This window comes from Equus caballus, chromosome 7 (assembly GCF_041296265.1).
Source record: "Equus caballus isolate H_3958 breed thoroughbred chromosome 7, TB-T2T, whole genome shotgun sequence".
NCBI lineage: Eukaryota > Metazoa > Chordata > Mammalia > Perissodactyla > Equidae > Equus > Equus caballus.
Window position 1 is genome coordinate 54,617,773 of NC_091690.1, and position 25,067 is coordinate 54,642,839.

General features: G+C 48.4%; 1 protein-coding gene across 1 annotated transcript in view; it reads left to right on the forward strand.

The window, feature by feature from the left end:
• Nucleotides 1-25,067, forward strand: part of LOC100629766 (mucin-16) — a 75,309-nt gene that overhangs the window by 31,660 nt on the left and 18,582 nt on the right. The window contains exons 20-47 of the mRNA XM_070275002.1: nt 616-788; nt 1,119-1,154; nt 1,413-1,478; nt 4,120-4,244; nt 4,338-4,405; nt 5,443-5,615; nt 6,081-6,116; nt 6,345-6,404; nt 7,622-7,746; nt 7,936-8,003; nt 8,643-8,815; nt 8,929-8,964; nt 9,190-9,246; nt 12,643-12,764; nt 13,114-13,181; nt 14,568-14,740; nt 15,079-15,114; nt 15,337-15,402; nt 16,996-17,120; nt 17,252-17,319; nt 19,208-19,380; nt 19,501-19,536; nt 20,011-20,135; nt 20,421-20,488; nt 21,105-21,277; nt 21,391-21,426; nt 21,974-22,009; nt 22,922-22,957. Of these exons, the coding sequence (XP_070131103.1) occupies nt 616-788; nt 1,119-1,154; nt 1,413-1,478; nt 4,120-4,244; nt 4,338-4,405; nt 5,443-5,615; nt 6,081-6,116; nt 6,345-6,404; nt 7,622-7,746; nt 7,936-8,003; nt 8,643-8,815; nt 8,929-8,964; nt 9,190-9,246; nt 12,643-12,764; nt 13,114-13,181; nt 14,568-14,740; nt 15,079-15,114; nt 15,337-15,402; nt 16,996-17,120; nt 17,252-17,319; nt 19,208-19,380; nt 19,501-19,536; nt 20,011-20,135; nt 20,421-20,488; nt 21,105-21,277; nt 21,391-21,426; nt 21,974-22,009; nt 22,922-22,957 (2,537 nt within the window). The remainder of the gene's footprint in view (nt 1-615; nt 789-1,118; nt 1,155-1,412; nt 1,479-4,119; nt 4,245-4,337; nt 4,406-5,442; nt 5,616-6,080; nt 6,117-6,344; nt 6,405-7,621; nt 7,747-7,935; nt 8,004-8,642; nt 8,816-8,928; nt 8,965-9,189; nt 9,247-12,642; nt 12,765-13,113; nt 13,182-14,567; nt 14,741-15,078; nt 15,115-15,336; nt 15,403-16,995; nt 17,121-17,251; nt 17,320-19,207; nt 19,381-19,500; nt 19,537-20,010; nt 20,136-20,420; nt 20,489-21,104; nt 21,278-21,390; nt 21,427-21,973; nt 22,010-22,921; nt 22,958-25,067) is intronic.

A 25,067-nucleotide genomic window follows, 5' to 3' on the forward strand; every position in this document is an offset into this window, starting at 1 on the left:
GGTAGGTGGATCGATGTCCTGTAGCTGGAGACGGAAGATGAGACATGGAGACTTTCCTTTGGACAAGTCATGCTTTCAGACACCCACCAAAAAGGCATCTCTCTCAAGCCATTTAGTCTCTTGAAGTCTCTTTCAAAATGTCCCAGCCCTGCTGGTACACAGGATCTAGAGAGGATGACTAGCGTTCTGATCCCACCGTTTGAAAGCCCCAACTCTCTGCAGAAAAACGTCACCAGCCATGCCCTGGTCACATGTCATGGGGCCACTGTCACCCATTACAGCATGACCCTAGGCACTTTGTTGTGTCCATCAAAACCTGTGACAGGATTTGGATGTTGTGGTTCCATTTGGCATCTTCCAGGATTGTTCAGCCCCCTCAATAGTACCTCTCTGTAACTTTCATACACCCAGTGCTTTCAGAGGCTTCTCTCCCAGCATGCAGGAGGCTTGGAGTTCTGTGGTGTCCTAGTTATTTATGAAGGGAATCTCCCTGAAGCAGCTCCTTTGAAAACCAGGCCTTCCTAAGATTCTGCCTTAGGGACTGGCAGAGAGAGGGAGGGAAGGATGAATAGAAGGAGAGATAGTTGGACCAACCATGTGGAGGTTTTTACCCAGGCCTGAAAAGCACGAGACAGCCACTAGAATGGATGCCATCTGCACATATCGCCATGACCCTGAAGGCCCTGAACTGGACAGAGAGCGGCTGTACTGGGAGCTAAGCCAGATGACTCATGGTGTCACCATGATGGGCCCCTACACCCTGGACAGGAACAGTCTCTATGTTAACGGTGAGCAGCTGTGATTTGGTCAGAGTCTTTTCCTCCTCGCTGAGTAGCCTTTGCTCTCTAACTTGAGATCAGACTCCATCTGGCTCCTAGCGGCTCGGCTGTGCACTCTGGATGTGCTGATTCAGGTGTGGACCTTGTGGTTTCTTCTTCATCTTGGGCTTACTTCATCCTCAGGGCCTTGTTTCATGACGTGAGGGTGCTGATGGAGACTCCCCCATAGCCTCTGTCTCGTGAAACCCCCTCCATTGCACCAGGGTAGCCCTGATCCCTATTTGATCCCCCACCTCTCCCTTAACTCTCATCCACTATCATCCCTTCTTCTTGCTACAGGTTTCACCCATCAGAGTTCTGAACTCATCATCAGCAGTGAGTATCCCACTGATGCCTAGTGCCCTCCACCTCAGGCGGGGAAGGAGCAGACCCCTCCTCAGGCACAATTATGTCCTCTCCAGGAGAGAAAGAGTTCCTGGGAGGGTGCAAGTTATTTACCCTCCCCTCTTCCCCAGTTCCAGAGAGAATTCCAGCTCAATCCCCACATACAGCAAGCCCAATACATAGTCTGTCCTTCTGGCATTTCTGCCATGTGATGCCTTTCTGTTTTCGCTGATGAGGGCTTTTCCTCAGCTCCTGGGACCTCCACAGTGGACCTGGGAACCTCTGGGACTCTAGCCCCCTTCTCCAGCCCCACAGGTGAGTACAGTCGATGGCACATCTGTTAGAGAGTGCCTGAGGAGTGTGAACATCTCTGACATTAATCTCTCAAATAAAGATGAAAAGCCATAGTAAATCTAGTGATAATGAGTGAACCAACAACCTTTATTGAGCACCTACTCTGTGCCAGGCCCTGGGGATATGGCAGGGAACATAGAACCGAAAAACATCGCTGTCCTCATTGAGCTTATATTATCGTGATGATGATAATAATGATGGTGGGGTTGATGATGAGGACGATGATGCTGGTGGTGGTGCTGGTGACTGATGAGGATTTTTAGCCTGGTTAATTTTAAAACTGCAGATGAGAAGCAGGCTCTGAGGAGTGGAATTTGCTTGCCCCTTTGTTGGGAAACGTTTACATTTCTAAGGGAAACTTCCATCTGTAAAGATGCCTTCCTCTCTGTGCCAGGAAGAAGAGGGATGGCCTTATCTCTAGAAACTCTTAATCAATGCCAGAGGCAAGAACTTAAGTTGTTTACTATCTGGCAACCTCATGTAACTGACCCCCACCCCCCCCAAATCCTCCTTTGTCTTTAGCTGAGGATAATATTCAAGCGGTGACTTCTGCCATTTACTCATTCCGGTTTGATTCTTATCTAAAAGTTGTGGGACCGCCCAATGGCCAGACCATATGGGCACTGATACCATTTTAACGTTTTTACATATTCTTTGTCTTGTAAAGAGACAACTCACATACCTATGCCTTAAATTTAGCTCTAATCCTCAATTTGGGGCAGCAGAAGCGGCAGCAGCAACATGCTGGCAGCAGCTCTGCCTGCCCATGGGTCCTGTCCCCATGCCAGCGGTGGCAGCAAGCAGCTCCCCATGCCAGCAGCATCTCTGACTGCCCATGGGTCCTGTCCCCATGCTATTCTATACTATTCTCTAAATAAAAGAGCACTACTGCCAGATCTTGAGAGTCTAAGAAATCTTTCTTTTGACTCCTCGGCTCACCGACCCCACATCAGTGATGATAATGATAGTTGTGTTGATGACATTAATGTTAATGATGATGGTGGTAGTGGTGATGGTGATGACAATAATCATGGTAATGGTGACGATGATGATGATGGTGATTGTGAAGGTGATGATAGTGGTAGTGACAGTGATGATGATGGTGATCAGAAAGAAAACAGGCAATATCTCACATTATTGAATACTGGATACAAACCAAATGCTATGCTCAGCATCTAACTAGTATTATTAAATATGCTTTTTAAAAACTTTCTATCATTATAGACAAGGAAGCCGTGGAAACCTTTTGTTTATCACTCACTTTAAATCCTGTTACTTATTTTTAAAAACAATTCTTACATTTATTAATAAGTGCAGACTCTTAGATTTTTTTCTGCTTTTGAACATTTTGTTTTCTGTTGATCCCAATGTTAAGTAAACCTGCCACATGGAGCAACTGTGTCTTACTCCTCTGTGCTTCCTTAGTGTCTACCACAGTGCCCTGTGCATGGTAGGTCTACAAGAAATGTGTAGATTCTCCCAGGAAAGGAAGGAATGAATATGCTTTCTTGTAATGTGTGGTAACAGTCCATTCCTGCCCTGGTTCAAATCTTTAATGACTCTGTTAGATTCTAACCAGGACAAATGTATGGCATCTGTGCCACCACTCCTCTCATCTATGGCAGACGTCACTAATGATAATGGCATCCATGCCTTCTGAGCTCAAAACATCTCCAGAATCCTTACCAATAAAACACACCAGGCAGTCGCTACCAATTCAACTGAAGTTGTCACAGGATTCTGGGACAGAATTCAAGGAAATTCGGTCCCTTGATGATGAGCAAAAGGCTCTTTGGTTTTCCTGGAAGGCATCTGTGAGTTGGAAGGCTCAGCTCAGGCTCAGCTGGGTCATGACTGAGAACACCAGTTTGAGCCAAGCTTGATCACACTAGCTAACTAGCTTCCTATTAGGTTCAGCCAATAGGAGGCATTGGTAGGACAGTGGTGGGTGGGGCAGGAGAAGAGCCAGGATATTTCTTCACCTCTGTGAGCTTCGTACAGTATCTCCAGCAGGGGCTGTGTGTCCTCCATGGTCTCAGCAATCTCAGTATGCCACTCTCTCATCCATCAGCCCCACAGGGCTAGAGGCTTCTTGATTTTGCTAATCTCTGTGTTACCTTTTCAGGGTTTTTTTTTTTTTTTTTTTGTATTACATTATTCTTATTGAAATACCTGACATAAGTTCTATTTCCCTAACTAGAAATATATGTGCCCAGTGCCATGGTGATGCCTAACACATAGCTGGTGCTCAATAAATATTTATGCAACAAATGAATGAATGAACTCAAATTGTAACTAGGAACCTGAGGCCTGAGTCTGGTCACATGACTGGGCCCATATAGAGGAAGCCTGGGGGTCACATTAGGTACCCCAAAATCAGAGCTCCTGGGAGAAAAACCAACTCCGTATACTAAGAGCTGTTGGGCATGACTGAAATAGTGGTCCCTGGCTGCTTTGGATTAAGAACCAAGCTGGATGGAGCCCTCTGGTGGAGAGAATGAGAGCTCATGGGTGTGAGGGCCCAGGGAGGCTGGAAGAGGGACTGGACAGAGAGCCATAGCAGGCTCAGGACAGGTTCTCTTATCTGCCTCCCCTGCTGCAGCTACAAGCCCTACCCTGGTGCCATTTACCCTCAACTTTACCGTGATGAACGTGCAGTACATGCCAGACATGGGACATCCAGGATCTGCAAAGTTCAACATGACAGAGAAGGTCCTGCAGCACCTTGTAAGAGCCCCGAGATGCCTGATGCCCACTCCTCCTCATCCCTTCAAGGCCCCGTCTCCTTCTCCTCCTTACCGCCCTCTCCTTCCTCCCCAGCTTGGTTCTTTGTTCAGGAGCACCAGTATCGGCCCATTGTATTCCAGCTGCAGGCTGACGTCACTCAGGTGAGACACCCAGGAGTGGATGCTCACATCCTATGCCTCTGTCAATTAAAAATCTAATTCTCCTGTTATTTTACCCTCAAATAAGTTTATTCAGGAATAGCCAAAGGGATTGCAACTAAGGATGTGCATGGTGTGGTGAACCATAGGCAAATCCAGAGAACAAAGGAGGGATGCTGCCTTTATAGAGAATAACAGAGAATAGAAAGGGGCTGTTCTAATAGAAAGTCCGTCCGGGGAAAAGTATCAGTTCATGGTGGTTTCTCATTGGCTGAGCTGTGTTTCTCATTAGCTGGGCTGTTGCCGGGTAAGGAGAGAAATCTTTCTACAGCAGCAAAATAGTTGCACTTGCCGCCAGAGGTGCAAGTGTTTGTCTTTTTCTGGTTAGAGTAATTGACAAGGTGTGTTGAGTGTGAGGGCTCCCCCTAGAGGCCTTCCCCACTCCAATTTAGTTGAGGTTTCCCTTACTCATTTCACACCTCCCAGATTCACTTCCTCTCCTCCACCGCATACATGTTCCCCACCTGCCCAGTGTAGCAGGCTCTGGGCACCTGTGATGCTGCATATACTGAGCCCTCTGCCAGTTCCTGTCTTCTTAGACTTCCTTAAAGTCCCAAACAAGGTGTAGAACATCTCCCAGGAGTTAGTGCCTTGCAATTTCCAAAATTATTCTGTAATTTTTAAGGCAAAAATGAACAGTCCTTGGGGCATGCACATTTCTAAACCCACATTTAAGGTGTTCAAAAGAGATGCAAGATTTTGGGGTTGTGCCCACTTTTTTCTTTTTTTCCCCTTGGACCAATCTGAGTGGGATGGTAGGAGGCTGGTACGTGGATGATGAACAAACATTGTGCCAATCTGAGTCCTAATTCACCTTCTTCATCTATTGGATAAATTCTAGATATTTTGTCTCCTTTTTTTTTTGCCTTCCAAAGAAGGTGATTTCAACTTTGTGGCTTTTCCAGGTATTATCATTCTTGCAAGTTGCCCTCATCATCAGTCCTTCATATGCCCCCATCCCTGTGTTCCTCCCTCTCCAGGCCCGAGAAGGATGGATCAGCCACCAGAGTGGATGCCATCTGCACCTACCGCTCTGCGCCCACAAGCACTGGGCTACACAGAGAGCAGCTGTACTGGGAGCTGAGCCGTGAGACCCACAGCATCACCCAGCTGGGCTCCTTCGCCCTGGACAAGAACAGCCTTTATGTTAATGGTGAGTGAAAGTGCCGCAGCCCCGGTCTTTTCCTGCTTCCCCGTGGGTCTCACTGCAGGCAGTGTGCTCTGGGTTCATGACTCACATTCTGGATCTCCTGTCCTCTCCGGTGTGGGGAGGATTTGAGCTTGTCCCAAACTGGCCTTCACCTCTAGTTCTTTCCCTCAGGAAAAGGCATACATTCACAGCTTTTCTGGAGATATATTGAGGGATCAGACGCTCAGAGAAGGAGGAGGGGACAGATGGCAGAGGGATAGACCACGGATGACCTGATATAGAAATTCTTCCCTGTGCTCCAGTGACATTCTTTGGGGTTTGTGTATAGGGTCTGCACTTTGAGGGTGCTGTATAAATATTACTTAAATAATAGATTCATAGAAACCCAAAGAGCCCCAGATTTTTGCCACTTCCTCCCATCCTGCATCCTTACAAGTTCTCATCCCCTCTCTCCATCTCTTTCTTCAGGTTACACCCATCAAGCCCTGACCTCCACTCCCAGCAGTGAGTAGTAATTTGGGTCCTAGTGTTGCGTTGCCTTGGGGCCCATTTCTCCTCTCTGCTGTCCCCACTCTGGTCTTTCCCCACCTTCACACCCTGGCTCAGAAAAGACAAGCCCAGCACAGACCTGAGGCTGAACAAGAAAATGGTCTTAAGGTCCCATGATGAGTCCTGTTTGGCTGAGGAAGCCCTCCCTTCTGCCATGTTTGTCTCGCTTTGTTTTCTTCTCAGTTGCTATGGCCTCTACTATCTCCCCAGCATCTTCAGCGATCCCAGTCCCCGTAGCCACAGGTAGGAACTTTCTTTCTGGGATTCCCCCCTGAAAGGTCTGCTGCACTTGACCAGTGGGAGGTATCATGTGGAGAGCCACACTCATTCATTCATTCATTCAATAAGTATTTATTTATCACTTACTGTATAAAAGGCCCTGCTCATGCAGCAGTAAACAGAATAGAAAGGGCCCTACTCTTTGATGGGCTTCCATCAAGAAAGACAGAGAATGAACTCTTGAGTGTATAAATAGGTATTGAATTACCATCAGCAGGGTCTTAGGCTAAGTTTTGCAGATATGCATGGAGGGCTTCTCTCTCTCAGCTACTTAGTTTTCCTTTCCAGGAAAGAAGGGAACAGCATGAGCTACATATGTACCTAGAAAATGCCCTCTTACAGGTCCTGGTCAGAGACTTGAGCAGACTCTGATTGCACTAAGGGTCAGCTTCCCATTCCTGGCCTCCCACTGGCCCATGGTAGATTTCCATACCACCCATCGACCCTGCTGAGGGTCCTAGATGAGCCATCATTACAGCTGTCTAACTGGAGTCTCTAGTCACTCATCCTCTAGGGCCTCCTGAGGGCATTCTGACCGCTGACCACTCAGGCCCAAATGAGCCGCCACTGTAGGTGGGACCTGCCCATGGTCCCAGGTGGAGGGTTAGTGGCACAGACTCTGGGACCACAATGCCTGGGTTCAAACTACGCTATGCCATTTATAGATTATGTGACTTGGGGTAAATTATTTAACCTTCCCTGGGCTCAGTTTTCACATCTATAAAATGGGGATAAGAATATTATGTCCTTCCGAAGAGTTTGGTCCAAGGTTTAAATGTAAATGAAGCACTTAAAACAGGGGCTGACCCGTAAAAATGCAATGTAAGCATTTCTTCAAAAATTTTAAAAATCAATAAATAGGTGGATCTCAGAGAAACATTGGATTTAAAAAAAAGAAAAACCTCAGGAAAAGAGCATGCATGTATAGATTTTAGCCAACCAGAGGGTCAGATATGCTTGCTTCCTGCTCGATGATGCATTTACGCCCATAGTGCAATTTTCCATACTTAGCCCCAGTGCCCCTCAGTTAATGCTGATGTCTGGGATCTCCCTATGGAAACTGCTAGTCTTGGAGGAAGACCCTCCCAATGCACATAGACAGGCATGTGAGATTCCCCACACTTAGGCTCACTCAGCACACGGTAGGTTCAGTGGGCGTCTCTCTCCCACCCCTACTGCAGGCACTGGTCCTCCTCTGGTGCCCTTTACTCTCAACGTCACCATCACTAACTTGCACTTTGAGGAGGTCATGCGTCGCCCCGGTTCCTGGAAGTTCAACACCACGGAGAGAGTCCTGCAGGACTTGGTGAGAGCCCCGCCCACAGGTGCACGCCCCGCCCACTTCTTTGCCACGCCTACCAAAGCAGAACTCACCTACCACCCTTGTCCGCGTAGATGCAAGCCCCGCCCATTGATCCCAGCCATACCCATCTCACTTCTGCCCTGCCCACAATCCATCAGACTTCTTACTCTCCCTCTTTTCCCTCCACCTCAGCTCCGATCTTTGTTCAAGAACACCAGTGTGGGCACCCTGTACTCCGGCTGCAGACTAACCCTGCTTAGGTGAGACATCGGAATAGCCTGCTAGGGCTCCTTCAAGTGCTCCCAGACCCGAAAGTTTGTTCCACTTCCTTCCTGCTCTTCTGCTTCCTTCCTTATTTCTCTGTCGAATCCTCAAGCAGAGGTGGAATTCAGGAGGCGCTGACTCCAAGACCAACGCCTCTTCTGATTATAGCCCCGCTAAGTGTCTCCGGATCCGGCAAAGCCCATCAGCAGGATTGGGCCTCTCCTCTGGTCATCCTTCTAAATTCCCTCCTCCCCTCCCTTTGACCAGTGAGGACATTTCCTTCACGTTTTCAGTTCTGTCCCCAGGATTTCCCTAAAGAAAAACGTGCCTTTTCCACTGGCTTTAATCCCAAATTCCAGCTCTTCACTTGTCTTAAATATGAGCTCTCCTACTCCCATGCCTTGAGGAAGCAGGTTTCGAACTTGCAAATTAATAAAAATTATCCCACCTGCTTACTCTGCTCATGGTCTCAGGGTGCCTGGAAGTCAGGGCACTCAGAGGATCTAAGGCTGGCTTCTCACCTCTCTAGCAGCCTTCTCATTTCCTCTGGCCCCTTCCTGTCTTGCCCCTAGGGATCTCTGGACCCCTCCCTAGGGACTTTATTTATTGTTATCCCCCTCACCCGCCCTTCCCAGGCCAGAGAAGAATGGGAAAGCCACTGGAGTGGATGCTGTCTGCACTCACCGCCCTGACCCTTTGGGCCCCGGGCTGGACAGAGAGCAGCTGTACTGGGAGCTGAGCCAGCTGACACATGGTGTCACTCAGCTGGGCCCCTACACCCTGGACAAGGACAGTCTCTACATCAATGGTAAGGGATTGCCGTCTTTTTTTTTGCATTTCAACACGTCCCCCATCCTCCCCCTCCGATCTTCCCTTTCTCTCCTCTTGCACCCCCCTCACCTTATCTCCCTCTACCTGCAGGTTACACCCGCAAGACTCAGGCTACCACCCCCAGCAGTGAGTATTCTGAGGCTTCAGAAGTCTCTAACCCTGTAAGTCCCAGCACCTAGGAATGGAAGAGGCCAGGAGCCCACTGCCTCCACTTTGCACCCCTACTGCATCCTAGCCTTGGGTGAACAGGGACCCCACACCCAAGAAATCCCCAGGCATGGCCACCCCTCCTTGATGTCTCCAAGGTGATGGTTCCCCACCCCAGGCTCTCAGGGTTTTTTCTCTCTCCAGCTTCTATGGTGGTCACAGTTTCTGCAGGGATGTCAACCGCCTTCTCCAGTTCCGCAGGTAGGCATTCTTTCTGAAGATGCTCCCAGTGACTCCAGTTGATCTCTAAACACAGGATGTAGGAGGAAGGGTGGAGTATGTGGCATCTCTCAGAGCCTAAACCTGACTCTGAGGATCTTATGAGACCTACCCAAGTCCCTGGGAATTTTTTGAATACCGATCCCAGCCCCAGCACTCAGAGTCCTAAGCTATTCTCTGGAACCATGTTTCCAAAACTTGTAGGTGGCCCCTAATTTCCAAATCATCCAGCAACCCTTGGTAGAATGCAAAGCAGACCTATTCACTGAGAATAGATTTGTCCAGTGGCCAGGGTGCCAAAGCCAGCTCAGCAAATGATCAATTCCCCAGTTTACCCGATTAACCAATCCACCAACAGCTTGCGTTAAGGAATATTCTTCGTGAATATGCTGAATAGATATGACTTTATCCTTCTTTTAATGTCTTTATGAATATGTTCCTTGTGAATATATGTAGTCTGTCTTACTACAGTCAATGCATACAGCCATTTTATTTTAGTGGCATTTTAAGGAATGTTTGATCTCTCAGAGTCTAGAGACCATGGGCTCATTTCAGCATTTCATGAATATTTTGTGTGTCTGTGTTTTCCCCCCACTTTTTATTAAGAAAATTGTCAAAAATAGCAGAAACGTTGAAAGAATAGGGCAAGGAACATCCATCTGTCCACCACAGTCATTGACACTTTGTCTCATTTGCTTCCTGCACGTTGTAGTGCTGCTGTAACGTGACACAGGTGTTCCTAACATGTGCTGTGCAAAAATCCCACAATGAAAACCACAGGGCTTATGAGAAAAGTGAGATTTGGAGTCAACCCTCAAAAACCTTGTCAGTGACATAAAAATTAGGCATCTAAGAAAACAACAAAGTTTTGCATATGTTAAATGGTTAGGAAATACATAAATGCTACAATAAATATAGCATTTTACCCTGGCAGAGGCCTGACATTTGCTTGTGGAAGGATTGAAGCTTGTGAGTTATTGTGAAGAGGTTTGAAAGGAGGGTTACCTGAAAGCATACAGAAATTTAGAACCCAGCATGGATATGGGTATCCCTCATAACACCTGAGGGGCCCCTGATGGAGCTGGGAGATATCTGAGCTGTGCGCATGCGTTTTGTGTATGCCTGTGTAGCTAGGTTCAGCTGGGTGCAGTTTTCTGCATTTATCTAGTGTTTCTCTTGTGTGCCTTGCAAAAGATATTGCACATAAGCCAATATGAAATTTACGTTATGTTCAAATTGTTCCCTAATGTATCAATGTCCCCTGGAAAAGATCACGTTTTCAAAAGAGGCATTGTAACAGAACTGACTGTGTGTAGAAGTAGACATAATTTTTTTCTGAACCATTTAAGAGTTGCACATATCATGATGTTTCACCTTTAAATATTTCAGCAAGAATCACCAAACATTAGGACTTTGCCAATGTAACCGTAATTCCATTACCACACTTCAGAAAATAAGGATACTTTGGGGGCTGGCCCTGTGGCTGAGTAGGTAAGTTTCAGTGCTCCACTTCGGCAGCCCAGGGTTTTGCTGGTTCGGATCCCAGGTGTGGACCCAGCCCCGCTCATCAAACCCTGCTGACGTGGCATCCCACATAGCACAACTGGAAGGACCTGCAACTAGAATATACAGCTATGTACTGGGGGACTTTGGGGAGAAAGACAAAAAAGCAAAAGAGAAGATGGGCAACAGTTGTTAGCTCAGGCACCAATATTTAAAAAAAAGACCTGGTCCCCACCAATGGATCCCTGACTTGGGTGCTGAGCCCAAACCACCCCTACCAACCAGTTTTCCCACAGTTTCTCTGGGATGGTTGGTTGCCTTCCCAGAGAGTGCAGAAACACTCCCATAAAAAAATTTTAAAAAATTAAAAACGAGGATACTTTGCTATCATCTAATATGCAGTCCATATTCCCATTTTAGCCAAATGTCTTCCTTTTATAGGTGGCTGTTTCCAAACCAGGATTCACTCAAGCCACCTATATTAATTATGTTATTGTCTTTTTAGTGTCTTTTGATTTAGAATAGTCCTACTCAGAACCCCCATTTCCCATCCTGTTTTTTTCTCCTCCTAAGGAAGAGTCGCCCTGAGCTAATATCTGTGCCAGTCTTCCTTTATTTTATATGTGGGCCACTGCCACAGCATGGCTGCCAATGAGTGGTGTAGGTCTGCACCCAGGAACGGAACCCAGGCTGCTGAAGTGTAGCATGCCGAACTTAACCAATAGGTCATGGGGCTGGCCCTTCCCCCATCCTGATTTTTATCATGACATTAACTTTTAAAGACATCAGAACAGATTCTGGCCTTGTCTACTTGCTTTGTATATACTCTTGGATCAGAATCTACTTGAGAAGAATTATTCATAAAATAAGTCTTATTAAAGGAGTCTTATTAAATTGGAAAAAATTATTATTTGACAAATTGCTCCTCATGCAAATTCTCAAACAAGGATTAAACCTGTCCAGGAGGGTCCTCAAAGGTGACCTGGTGTGAGGAAGAAACTGACTCAAGCCAAGACAAGTTTGTGGTCCTTAACTCTCCATTTCTCACCTAGTCTCACCAGCCCAACCCAGCATAGGAGTTTTAAGGGGTTTCAGGGTTGATCAAAGAAAAAGACATGACCACTAAATGGTAGTAGCACACACAAGCTTTATTGGGCAAGGCTTTCACAGGTTTACATGCAGGGGAAGTCCCTCACAGCCTGACACCTTCAAGAGGTTATGGTGAGGTTATGGCGTGGGGCTCACTACTCAGAAAGGGAGAAGAGCAAGGGAGCTCCCAAGGGAGGAGGGGATCAGAGAGGAGGCTGATGTCACTCAACAGCCTGGTGGGGAGTCTCTAAGTTAGAAAGCTCTAAAGGGTGCCAGTGGCTTAGGCTCTTTATAGCCACAAGCTTTGTCCTTTTTATGGCCATCAGATGTTGGGTGCAGTTTCATGGGGTATGCAAATCAGGCAGGCTCTAAAATCCTCTTGTTTGGGCTATGTTTAAAACAACTGGATGTGCAATAGTGAGTTTGGTCCTTGCAGGCTTTTGAGCTAATGGATCCCAGCCTGCTCTAAAGAAATAAATAATCTTAGGGCTAATTTACAGGCTCCACCTTTGGCTCATTTATGTAACACCAAGACACCACCATCTTTAGTTTTTGTGTGTGGCCAAAGCTGGGGACAGTGTAAAACAGAATGTACTGTGGCCTTTACTCCCCACCCCCACTCCATCTCCAGCCTCAGGTGAACAGAGAGTGATAGCCTCTCTCTGGCGTCTCCAAGATGATGGGGTCCTCTGAGCAGGCAGGGGTTGTTTCCTAGTGGTCCTTTGCCTCACATCTGGTCCAAGCCCGACTCACGACATGGCCTCTCCTCCACTTCCGCCCCTGCAGCTACTGGCCCTGCTCTGATGCCCTTCACCCTCAACTTTACCATCACCAGCCTGGGCTACACAGAGGACATGCAGCCGGGCTCTGCCAAGTTCAACTCCACAGAGGCAGTCCTACAACACCTGGTGAGAGGCCCCTCCTCCATATCCCTCCTTTCCAACTTCCTCCCCACCCTCTTGAGTCTCCGTGCTATGCTGTTGGAGGACACAGAGGGCTCAGGAGGCAGACAGGCCCAGATTCAAAACTTGGTGCTGCCACAGACAAGTGACTTGACTTTAGAGTAGTGATCTCGCCTTTTGCTACTGCTTCCTCGTCTGTAAACTGAGATAACAAAAGCGCTTATCCCAAAGGGTCCTTTTGAGATAAATGTGGGATGAGATGACTAGGGAGCTATTGTTTTATTCAAAAATACTGTGTCTTAAGTGATGAATAATTTTACATTTATTTTCCATTCACCCACTCTTTTCCCCTCAGCTCAAGCCCTTGTTCACCAGCAGCAGCATCGGTTCACTCTATACTGGCTGCAAACTGACCACGCTAAGGTGAGTCTTGCTCTTTGTCTTGCTTTTAGTGGTATAGTAAGTGTGGGTCTGTTGGGTTGGCCAGGGCCCAGACTAGGGTGCGCAAACAAGGTGCCCAGGGCACAAAATTTATTTAAGGAGGTGCTAACTCTATACTTGCACAGCCCTGAGACTGAGCACTCCTTAGAGGTTGTATCTAGGTCTTCGCTCACCTCGCTCGCGCTGTTCCCAGCTCTGGGGCTAGTCAGACTCTCCAGACCTGAGTAAGCCATCCATGACTTCAGTTTCACCTAGAAGGATATGGACAGAAAACGGCATACCAGCAGGACAGCACTGACATTTATTTTTTGCAAGAGCCTTCTGGGAAGCCCAAGGGCTATACCTTTGGCCTCCTGAGTGACAGTTCACGTGCAAGGAAATTAAATCTCAATGGATAGGTACTGAAACCACCCTGGGTTAAATGCCCCATGTCCCACAGAGGAACCGGTCCTTTATGAAAGAGCTGCCCAGTTATCAGGGTCACCACACATGCAAGGAATCCCAAAGCTATAGCTTCCTGCCAGGTATTGATGTCTATTTACAGTCTTTCCAGAAAAGATGTAGGTCCTCAACAAGGATCATTTTTAGCATAAGCAGCATCACCAGGCATAACAACTGACACTGTGCCCTCGTCAAGTCTCTAGGATGACAGAACTAGCGCGGAAGTAGCTCAAGGCTGCTTCCATCCCGCTGAGGTGCAAGAGACACTCCATTTCTCCACTATAATGCTCTCTGGCAGTGCCACCTGCTACATCTCCCAGGTTATCCCTTCAGGCCTCATTTCTCCTGCTGCCCCAGAGAGCTGTTTCTGTAAGAGGCAGGTGGGCAGTGGGTGGGGAGCTCTGCCATGCAGTATTTCATGCTCAGACGCTCAGATCCAAAAACTGGGTTGGATCATCTTTCTGAGAGCTGATGAATCTCTTTTGAGAGCTGCTGTCCAGTCTTGCCAGGCATTGTGGCTGCTCTGTAAACACTTGTTTAATTAAGCAAATGATTAATTAACGAGCACTTATCATGTACCTGGCACCAGGGCTGAGTATTTTATATCAATCATTTCTGAATCCCATCACATTCCAACAAAGTGGTTACAGCATAATCCATGCTGCAAAGATGGGAGAACGGAGTCAGAGAAGCTTACGTGGATTAGTCAACAGGTGACAGAACTAAGGTTTGAACCAATGGTCACCTGACTGTAAACTCCACTCTGGTCTTTTGTGACTTGAAGATGCTCCTTCTCTTGTGAGTGGCTCATGCCTGGACCAGGAGAGCAGATAAGCAGGCGTCCACATACAAGTGGGCTGATGAAAGGATGTCCTACCAGACATGCCCTTCTCTCCTAGCCCAATACCCATGTCCTTCTCTCCCCAGGCCTGAAAATGGTGGAGCAGCCACGGGAGTTGATGCCATCTGCACCCACCGTCCTGACCCTGCAGGCCTCAGGCTGGACAGGGAGCGGCTCTACTGGGAGCTGAGCCACCAGACCCATGGTGTCACCCAGCTCGGTTCCTACATCCTGGACAGGGACAGTCTCTATGTCAACGGTAAGTGTCCGGTGGGGGCAGGGGTCTCCACCTGTACCCCAGGTGGCTTCCTCTGTTGCTGCTCTGAGCTCTGACCAGAGGAGGCATCCATGTCTGCTTCTAGATTTCTCTCTCCTCAGTCTTTTCCTTGTGAGGTCCTCTTTCGCCACCAAGGCCTACATCACACACATAGAGAGATGGAAAGTCAGAGAAAGGTTATAGGAGGCACAACTCACTGTCTAGAAGAGACACAACCTCCTGATGGCATCCATTCTTCTGCCAATGGCCTAGCCCCTTCACCCCTTCCTTCAGCCTTTCAAACATCCCACCTCACTCTCACTCTTACCCACTCTCTGCAGGTTACACCAGACCAGCTTTGACCTCCACCCACAGTGGTAAGTGTTCAAACCCTAAGTGGCCCCATGCCCCTCCAACACCTTGTGGGGGCAGCTAGTCCCTCCTCCCAAAGTCCTGGGCCTCATGGAGGAAGGGTCCTGGTTACTCACTTACCCCCACCTCTGCCTTTTGTGACTCAGGCTGGGCATCAAGCCCTCTCTCTCTGGCATTTCCAAGGTGATGAGATGGCATCATTCTCATTTCTGGTGCTCTCTCCTCAGTTTCTGTGGCGTCCACACCCTCCTTGAGAACATCCACGGCACCAATCTCCCTCTCCAGCTCTACAGGTGGGAACCTTCTCTCCGTGTCTCCTTCCTTCCAACCTACTTGCCTCCATGTTTAGCAATGAGAAAGACAAGAAAGTACACACAGGCAGGTCAAAGCAAGGGGACAGGGTAGGGAGGATGACCCTTTGGGGCCACACCCTCACCACAGACCAGTCCAAGGCCATCCCTGGGTTTGGAGAGCTCTGTGACTCCAGGTGTTCAATCCTAGACTGAAGGAGTGGCTCCTTGTAATCTACTCTTGGCTTTCTGTTAAGGTTTTGTATCAGTTAGCTTGCTTACAAACAACATAACCAATGACCCCCAAATTTAATGGATTAAAACAATCATTTGCTGCTGCTCGCTAGTATATTGGTCAGCTGGGCACTCCTCTAGTCTGAACTAAGCTTCCTTATGTATCTACAATCACCTGCAGATTGCTAGTGACTCTGCTTCTGGAGGATGCCTGACTGATGGTTAGGGTGCCGCAGTTCTCCTTCACATAACCTCTCATCATCCAACAGACTGGCTTTGGCTGGTTCACATGGTGGTCATGGAGCCCCCAACACCGAGAAAGGGCAAGCCTCAGTGCACAAGCCCTTTTCTCACCTCTGCTTGCATCACGTTTCTCTTGTCCCACTGGCCAAAGCAAGTCATGGCCAAGAAATAGACTCCCACGTCTTGGTGGAAGGGGCTGCAACACCACACTGAAGGGTGTAGATGCAGGGAGGTGAAGAATTTGTGGCTATTTTTACAATCTATCCCAGGTGACCTACCAGGGACCAGCTTGTGACCATGTTGGCCCTAAGGGACCTGGAGGGGTCAGTTAGTGAGAACAGACCCAGCAGTGCATTCTAAAACAATTCCCAAAGCTTCACCTTCTGCAACAACTGAATGGGAGTAGTCAAGGGTAAACCCAGAACTAATTCCCAAAGGGCAGAGACTAAAGGGGTCGGCAGAGAAAGTAGACACAATGGTAACAATGACAACAAAGCAATAACAGCAGCTTTCATTGTCACATAACCGAGGCTCTTCTTTACATGTATGACCTTCAACCCCTGCAGGTAGACACTGCTATTTCTCCATTGAAGAGAGGCATAGAGTGGTTCTTGGCAGGCTCAGTGATTTTCAGAGGTCACACAACCAATAGATGGGCAGGACTCAACTCTAAGTCATTCAAACACTAGAGTCAGAGCTTCTGCCCTAAAATAGCTGTGTGATGTTGGGGAAGTGATTTAACCTCTCTGAAACTCATTGTCATCCTCTGTCAGTTGGGTATAAGTAACAGGACTCACCTCCAGGGGTTGGGTGAGGGGTGAGGAACACATGAGATCCTGGATGGAAAGTGCTACATAACACAGAGTGTAGCATAAACTAAACTCTCAACAAACATCAGCTGTTATTATTGCTGCTATTTTTATTGTCATTTTTATTATCATTACTATTAATAGAATAATAAAATAAAGCTTCCCATTCTGGGAGGAGACATTCTGAGCTCTTGCACCAGATGTGACTGCACTGGGCTACTGAGATGTGGATCCAGACTCTCCTTGATGACCCCTGAATCTAGCTCAGGTGGTGACTCAGGGTGTGACTTCTCTCCTAACCTCACTGCAGTCTCTGGACCTGACCTGGTTCCCTTCACCCTTAACTTTACCATCATCAACCTGCGCTACATGGAGGACATGCAGCCTCCTGGCTCAGCGAAGTTCAACAAAATAGAGAAGGTTTTGCAGCGCCTGGTGAGAGTCCGCCTCTCCCCTGCCCCTCCCACCTCTCCCTGCCTCCCAACTGATGCTGGTCCTGCCCACTTCATCCTGGTCCTGCTCTTGTCCTATGCAGTCTTTCTACTCACCTCTCTCTCCTTCAACAGCTCAGACCCTTGTTCAAGAATACCAGTGTTGGTCCCATCTACTTTGGCTGTAGACTAACTTCGCTCAGGTAAGACCTCCAAAGAAGACGGCCCGGTGACACATAGTGGAGATTCTTACCCACAGTCCTCTAGGGCTGGGGCCTCCCATTAGCCTCAGTCCTTTGCAACTCTCCACCTGGGACAGCTACTGTGCCTCAGGCTCCTGACCCCCAGGCCCTGCTCTGGACCTTCCCATCCTCTTGAGCCTCAAATCTCCCATGCATTATTGATTAGGAACAAAACGACAAAATGTAGCACCCCAAAAGTATGCACCAAATTCCTTCATAAAGGACACACCCACAGACTCCCGTGCCTCCAACCCCACACAGCATATAAACATTTCTGAAGGCTAACATACAGCAAGCACTTAGTATGTGTCAGACTTTGGGGTTCTTGACACACGGTCACTATTGACATTCTGGGTTAGATAAATAAAGTTGTGGATGGCTGTCCTCTTCACTCTAGGATATTCATCAGCATCTTGGCTTCTGCCCACTAGATGCCTCCAGCACTCCAGTTGCTCAAAGTTGTGACAACCAAAAATGTCTCCAGGCATTGCCAATTGTCCCCGAGAGTGCAAATCCAAGGGGACAGCTATATGGTTCCCATACATCATCTCCCTGAACTCTTTTAACATCGCTATTAATATCCTCATTTTACCGTGAAGCGTTAAGGCACAGAGATGTTAAGGAACTTTCCCAAAGCCAGTAGTTGCCCATTGGTAGAGCCAGGATTCCAACCCTGTCTCCTCAGAGCCCATGCTTTTTCTGCTAAGCTTTGCCTCTTTTCTTTTGGAAGAACCATAGGTTCACATCCCTTCCCCATGAGCCCAGCCTGCAATTCTCTGCTCCCTTCTGGTGCAGACTTGTGGAACTCCCTAGTTCAGCTAGTGATGGGGGTTCCAGAATATGAATAGCCAGCTCCATTCTGAGGTCTCTAGAAGGTTTAGCTTCAGTGGGCATCTCCCTGGAATTTTCTCCATGCCTCCAAAATTAGAATTTGAGAAAGGATTTCTTCCCTGAAGTGCTAGGAGAGAGAGAGATGGAAGGAAGTCATCTTTCTTAGAGCCTAGCCTAGGATGCTGATGCACCCACAGCAAAAGGGGCCTCCCCACTCCCCTGGCCTGGAGTTCCACAGATTTTCTTTCCTTCCACAGATGTTGCTTGAGCACCTGTGTCCAAGCTCTGCTCAGCTCTGAAAACTCGATGGGGGCCAAAGCATAGACTCTGCACTCAAAAAGAGTGCATCATGTTAATGATCTATAAATGTATGCAAACATATGTATACATATTAACTAATGGCAAACATATAATTAATAGTAATAATAATGGAAAATAAAATAATAGCAGCAGACGCTCACTTAGCACTTAGGATGTACCAGATACTATTCTAAGCACATTACTTATATCCGTAGATTTAATCCTCACAAGATACACGTGGGTACCATGATTACACCCATTTTATAGATGAGAAACCAAGGTCCAGAGAGACTTGAAGTGCTGAGAGGTGAGGGAAGTATAGTGGATCTAGGAAGAACTGAGATGGGAGCTCATACCTGGAGAGCAGTAGGCGATGGCCAGGAGACACCACTCCATGCCAGGAGGAGTGTTTCAGGGAGAGGGAACACAGGTGGAGAAAGCAGTGGCTAAGGTAGAGAGAGCATGCAGGACAGAAATACTCAAAAGCGAGGGGAAGGCGGAGAGGTGAGCAGGGCAGGCCTGGATGCCGTGTTGTGCTTGTTGGGATGTTGGGCTTCACCCACAGCCAGTAAGGAGCCAAGGAAGGATTTCAGCAAATGTCTGTTGACAAGAGCCCCAGCACTTTCCAACTTTCCCTACGGTACCCCCCACAACATTCTCAAGGACCTTCCACAGATGACTCCTCATTGTCTCTACCCCTGTATCCCTCCCTCCACAGACCTGAGAAAGATGGAGCAGCCACTGGCGTGGATGCTGTCTGCACCCACCACCCTGACCCCGTGGGTCCAGGGCTGGACAGAGAGCAGCTGTACTGGGAGCTGAGCCAGTTGACCCAAGGCATCACCAAGTTGGGTCCCTACACCCTGGACCAGAACAGTCTCTATGTCAATGGTGAGCAGTGGCCACCTTTGCTTTGCTGAATTATTGAGCCTGCATTCTCACTCTCCATGCCTTCTTTATTCCTTCTCCACCTCCAGCACCTTCTCTCTCTCTTTCCCTCTCTCTCTTCAGGTTACACCAACCAGACTTCAGAAACTACTCCCAGTGGTGAGTACTCAGTGGTCTTCTGAAGGCCCCCACCAGGGAAGGAAGCAGCAAGGCCCTGTCCACATCTCCAGCTGTCAGGGAGGGAAAGAGTCCAGGACACAGGCTGGGAAATCATTTCAATGAGTCATCTGTGAATCACCTCTGTGTTATCTGCTGAACACAGAAAAGTGGCCACTAAATGTTGGTTGGGTGGATGGATGGAGGAAAGTAAGTGAACAATTGAAGTGAATAAGAATGGTGGGTTGTAGACGGTCTCCTTCAAAGCTTCATAGCTTCCAAATCTTTCCCTCTTTCCCCTGAAGCATTTGATGGTCTAACATTGTCCATACTGGTTATTCTGGCATCACCCCAAGCACGCTCAGCCATCGCTGTGGTCTCCAGCGAGATGGCTGCGGTTCTCAGGGCTATGGTGCCAGGCCCTGCCCCCATTCAGCTGGACTCAGCATGGTCTCTCCTCTCCTTCCCCTGCTGCAGCCACAGAACCACCCCTGGTGCCTTTCACCATCAACTTCACCATCACCAACCTGCACTATTTGGAGGACATGTGGCCTCCAGGCTCTTTGAAATTCAACACCACAGAGAAGTCCCTGCAGTCCCTGGTGAGAGCCCTGCTCACTCCATCCAGCCCCACCCATTGATGCCAGCCCTGCCCGCCTCACCTCTGCCCCACCCATTGATGCCGGCCCCACCCAGGAAGCCAATTCCACCCACCTAACCTCCATCCTGCATACTGATGCCAGCCCTGCCCACTCATGACCACCGCTCCACTCCTGCCGCATCCCCTGGTGCTAGGCTCGCCCGCTTCACTCTTGCCCCACTCACCAGATGACCATCTTGCCCTGGCTTTCAACCTATCTATTTGCTTCCCATGCCCTCATCCACAGCTTAGACCCTTGTTCAAGAACACCAGTGTGGGCCCCCTGTACTCCGGCTGCAGACTGACTCTGCTCAGGTGAGACCTTGGAATAACCAGCCAGGGCTGACTCCAGTGCTCTCAGACCTGAGGAGGAGTTTGGTTTGCTTCCTCCCTGACCTCTCTGTCAATGTCCTCCACAGAGGTGGAATTCAGGAGGCACTGGCTCCAGGACCAACACCTCATCTGATTGTAACTCTCCCTGCTAAGTGTCCCCAGATTCTGCAAAGCCCATCAGCAGGATTGGGCCCTAGCCTGGTCATCCTTCTGAATTCCCTCCTCCTCTCCCTTTGACCAATAGGGGCATTTCCTTTAGGTCTTCAATTCTGTCCCCGGGATTTCTCCCAAGACAAGCATGGCTTTTCCACTGACTTTAATCTCAAATTCCAGCTTTTCACCTGTCTCAAGTATGAGCTCTCCTGTCCCCCTGCCCTAAGGAAGTAGGCTTCTGCCTTGCAATTTAATGGTAATTTTCCCACCTACTGACTTGGCTCACAGTTCCAGGCTTGCTGGAAGTCAGCGCACCCAGAGAATCTAAGTCTAATTTCTCACCTCTCTCCTAGCCTTCTCATTTCCTCTGTCCCACCCCCAGGGATCTCAGGACTCCTCCCTAAGGACTCCATTTATTGTCATCCCCTTCACCCTCCCTTCCCAGGCCTGAGAAGAATGGGGCAGCCACTGGAGTGGATGCTGTCTGCACTCACCGCCCTGACCCCAAGGGCTGGAGCCTGGACAGAGAGCGGCTGTACTGGGAGCTGAGTCAGCTGACACATGGTGTCACTCAGCTGGGCTCCTACACCCTGGACCAGGAGAGTCTCTACATCAATGGTGAGGGGCTGTCATCTTTCTTTGCATTTCAACAGGTCCCACATCCTCTGTCTCCATTCTTCCCTTTACCTCATCCCGCCCCCACCTCACCCAATGTCCCTCTATCTGTGCAGGTTACACCCACAAGATCAAGGCCGCCACCCCCAGCAGTGAGTATTCTGAGGCTTCAGAAGTCTCTACAACCCTCTGAGTGCCAGCCCTTAGGAATGGAAGAGGCCAGGAGCCCACTGCCTTCACTCCCCATCCCCACCTCACCTCCAGGCTCAGAAAACAAGGACCAATGCCCTTTAAAGCCCCAGACGTGGGCACCACCTTCTTGGCATCTCCAGGATGATGAGGTCCCCAACCCAAGTCCCTGGGCTATTTTCTCCCCAGCTTCTGTGATGATAGTGTCTTCATCAATGGTGAAGAGCTGTGTTGGGTGTGGGTCTCCTCCTCCACACTGACTGGGCTGTGCTGCAACAGATTGCGCGCCAAGTTGACCTCTATGGGGGCCTCACATTTCAGAGTGCTTTGAGCAAGTCTTTAGCCTCTCCGAGGATGGGAGGGTGGATTTTCTCTCTTCTAGGTGAGCACTCTGTCTTCCTTTTAAGAAGCCACAGCTGTGATGGTCCAGCTGCCATCTCTCCAATGGCCGAGTTGCTTCTTCATTGTCTCTCCCTCCCACCTTCCTCAGCATCTCTCCCTCTATTGCAGGTTACAGTCATCCAGCCTTAGCCACCACCCCAAATAGTGAGTATTTCAGACTTCTGTGCACCTGTGACCACTGTCCTGCCCCCAGAAATGGGAGCTGCTCAACCAGCCAACTCTTCCCCACTGTCATTCACCATCTGGACGGAAAGGAGTCCAGAGGACATGCATAGAAATGTGGGCTGAGACATAACAGGACTTATCTCCCATCTCCCACCTCACACAACCGAGGATGATATCCTAACTCCAGACTAAATGGTGCATAGAGAGAGGTGTACATTTTATAACGAGAGCCACCACCACTGCCACCATTTCCTTAAAGGTATAGCACACTTTGGATGCGGTTCCTGATTTTTTTTTCCCTCAGCTGCTGTGACCTCCACATCCTTCCCAGTGTCCTTTCTGGCTCCATCCCCCGCATCCTGCTCACAGATAGGAAGGCTCTTACTGGTACCAAAATCATTTGTACCAGATCACTTCTTCCCTCGTTGCTCACTCATCTGAGGTAACTCATCCATTTCTGTGGATTTCAGAGATCATCTAGCTGCTCTGAATCCAAACCCTGAGTCCAGCCCACACCACACAGCAGCTCCTGACCCTTGGTCCACCCACCTCCTGGACATCACCCAGTCTGTGGCCCTGGAGTCACCATCTTCTCCCAAACTTGCTCTATCTCCTGATCACCAAAGGCAGGGACATGGGCGCCAACCTGCACCCTCCCTCCCACTCACCTCCCTCATCCATCCATCACCAAATCATCTTTTCTCCCTTTGGGATCTCTCTCGAGTCCTTCCCTTCTCTGCATCTGCATCACTCTGCCTTTATTCAGCCACTGCCATTTTTCACTAGGACGACTGCAGTAGCCTCCGTTCTGGTTTCCTACAGTCCTCCACACGGCAGCTGCAGCGTCCCTCCCAGTGTACCTATGTCCATATGATTCCTGTCTCTCTACAGGTTACACCTATGGAGCTATAGCCCCGACTACTACCAGTGAGTATTTCTGGCCTTATCCCCTGGGCCCTTTCCCCATTTGGGGTTGAGGAGCAGTTGTTCTCCTTCACGCCATGCCTTTGGTGAGGGAAACTCCAAAAGAGCCCCTAATTCATCCCTTCTCTCTCTCCCGGGTTCTGGTGGAGAGTCCCAGCCCAGGGTGAGAAAACCTTAGACACAGACGTGTTCTCCACCCCATTCTGCCCTCACGTGGTTTTCACTTTAATTCTCTTACAGCCCTGCCCTTGGTCCTCCTTTCTTCTCCTTTTATTCATATGTCTGCTTGTTGATCTGAGAGGTTCTCCACATCAGTGTTGTACCAGTTGTGGTTGGATTTCCAGTGAACATTTGTTGAAACTGACCACCTTCCAGGCACCATGCTAAGTTACATACTGTGTTAGTTTGCTATGGCTGTTGTAAAAAAATACCGTATGCTAGGTGGCTCAAACAACAGAAGTATATTTTCTCAGTCTAGAGGCTGGTGTCCAAGTTCAAAGGACCATCAGGGTTGGTTTCTCCCAAGGCCATCTTCTTGGTTGCAGATGACCGCCCTCTTGCTGCCTCTTCATGTGACTGTCCCTCTGCACACACATTCCTGGTGTCTCTCTGTGTCCTAATTTCCTCTCCTCATAAGGACATCAGTCAGAGTGGATTAGTGCCTGTCCCGCAGCCTCATTTTAACTTAAGTACCTCTTTAAAGGCCATATCTCCAAATACAGTCACCTACTGAGGGACTAGGAACTAGCTCTTCAACATATGACATTTGGGGGTACACAATTCATTTCAGAACACATACACTCCACCCTTTAATTCTGACTGCAACCATGTCACTTGGCTCCATTTCACAGATGAGGAAACCCAGACTCAGAGAGGCTTTCAAGTCACACAGCAAATAAATAGCAGAACCTGGAGTTCTTATCACTCTCAAATTTGTGATCCCACTCTTGATGCTTTTCACCATCAGTTAATTTATTCCTAAAGATATACTGATTTTAGGTACACACCTATTATATGCAGGAACTCCTTTTGCATCCCCAGCAAACCCTTGTAGGTTTTCAAGGATTAATTGCCCTTGCATTAGGGGTGTGTTTTCTCAATCCCCTCAAACTATCCCTGGGTCAATCACTGGCCTTTTACATCAAAGCAGCCTCTCTCACTCCTTCCAACCACATCAGGGTTCTGGGCTCCTGTAGTCCAAAAACAGGTGTCTTTTCCCAAATTATAGGAAGAAAAATAAGTTAAAGTCAGCTCCATTGACTCCTTTGTTTACCACTGTCCAGTCCTTGGAATAATTTCTGAGCATTTTAGGACCAAGTCAATGTCCATGGAGGGAAAGCAAGATGGATGGATAGAAGGAAGAAAAGATGAATGGAAGGAGAGAGGGAGAAAAGAGGGATGAGCAGATGGAAGGAAGAAAAGATGAATGGAGGAAAAAAAAGAGGAGAAAGGGAGGAAAGATGTATAAATAGATGAAAGGACAAAATAAGGATGGGAGGAAAGAAAAATGGATGGATAGATGGAAGAAAAGATGGACAGAAGGATGCATAGAGGGAGGTATAAAGGGGAAGAAATAAAGAAGGAAAGGAGTGAGTTAGGAAGGAATGATGGATGGATGAATTGATGAATGAATGGATGGATGGATGGATGGATGGCTGATGGGATGGATAAAGGATTGGATGAAAGGATGGGTGGATAGTTAGATAGATGGTGGAAGAAAGCAAGGAAGGGATAGAGGGAAGAAGAAGAAAAAATGAATGGGTAGGAGGAAAGATGGAAGGAAGAAAGGGGAAAAGGAAGCTTGGAAGGAGTGATGAACAGAAGGGAGGAAGAGAGGGGAGTTTTTCTCCCAGAGTTTTGTCTTGACTATTTAGCTGCTGCATTGCTTATCTTTACTAGAGTCAGGCCACAGGACTTCTGGTCTTGCCTCAATCATTTGTTCTACTTCCCCTGGGCTCTACACAGGTCACCCCAATTATTGAGCACTGCACCAGAATCAGTCTGAGCAAGAGCATAGCAGGTAGCAGGAGAGTTCACAAGCAAGGACTCGGGGGTCAGAGGACCTGGGTCCAACCAGACTCTCCCTCCCTCCAGTGATGTGACCCCGGGCAGG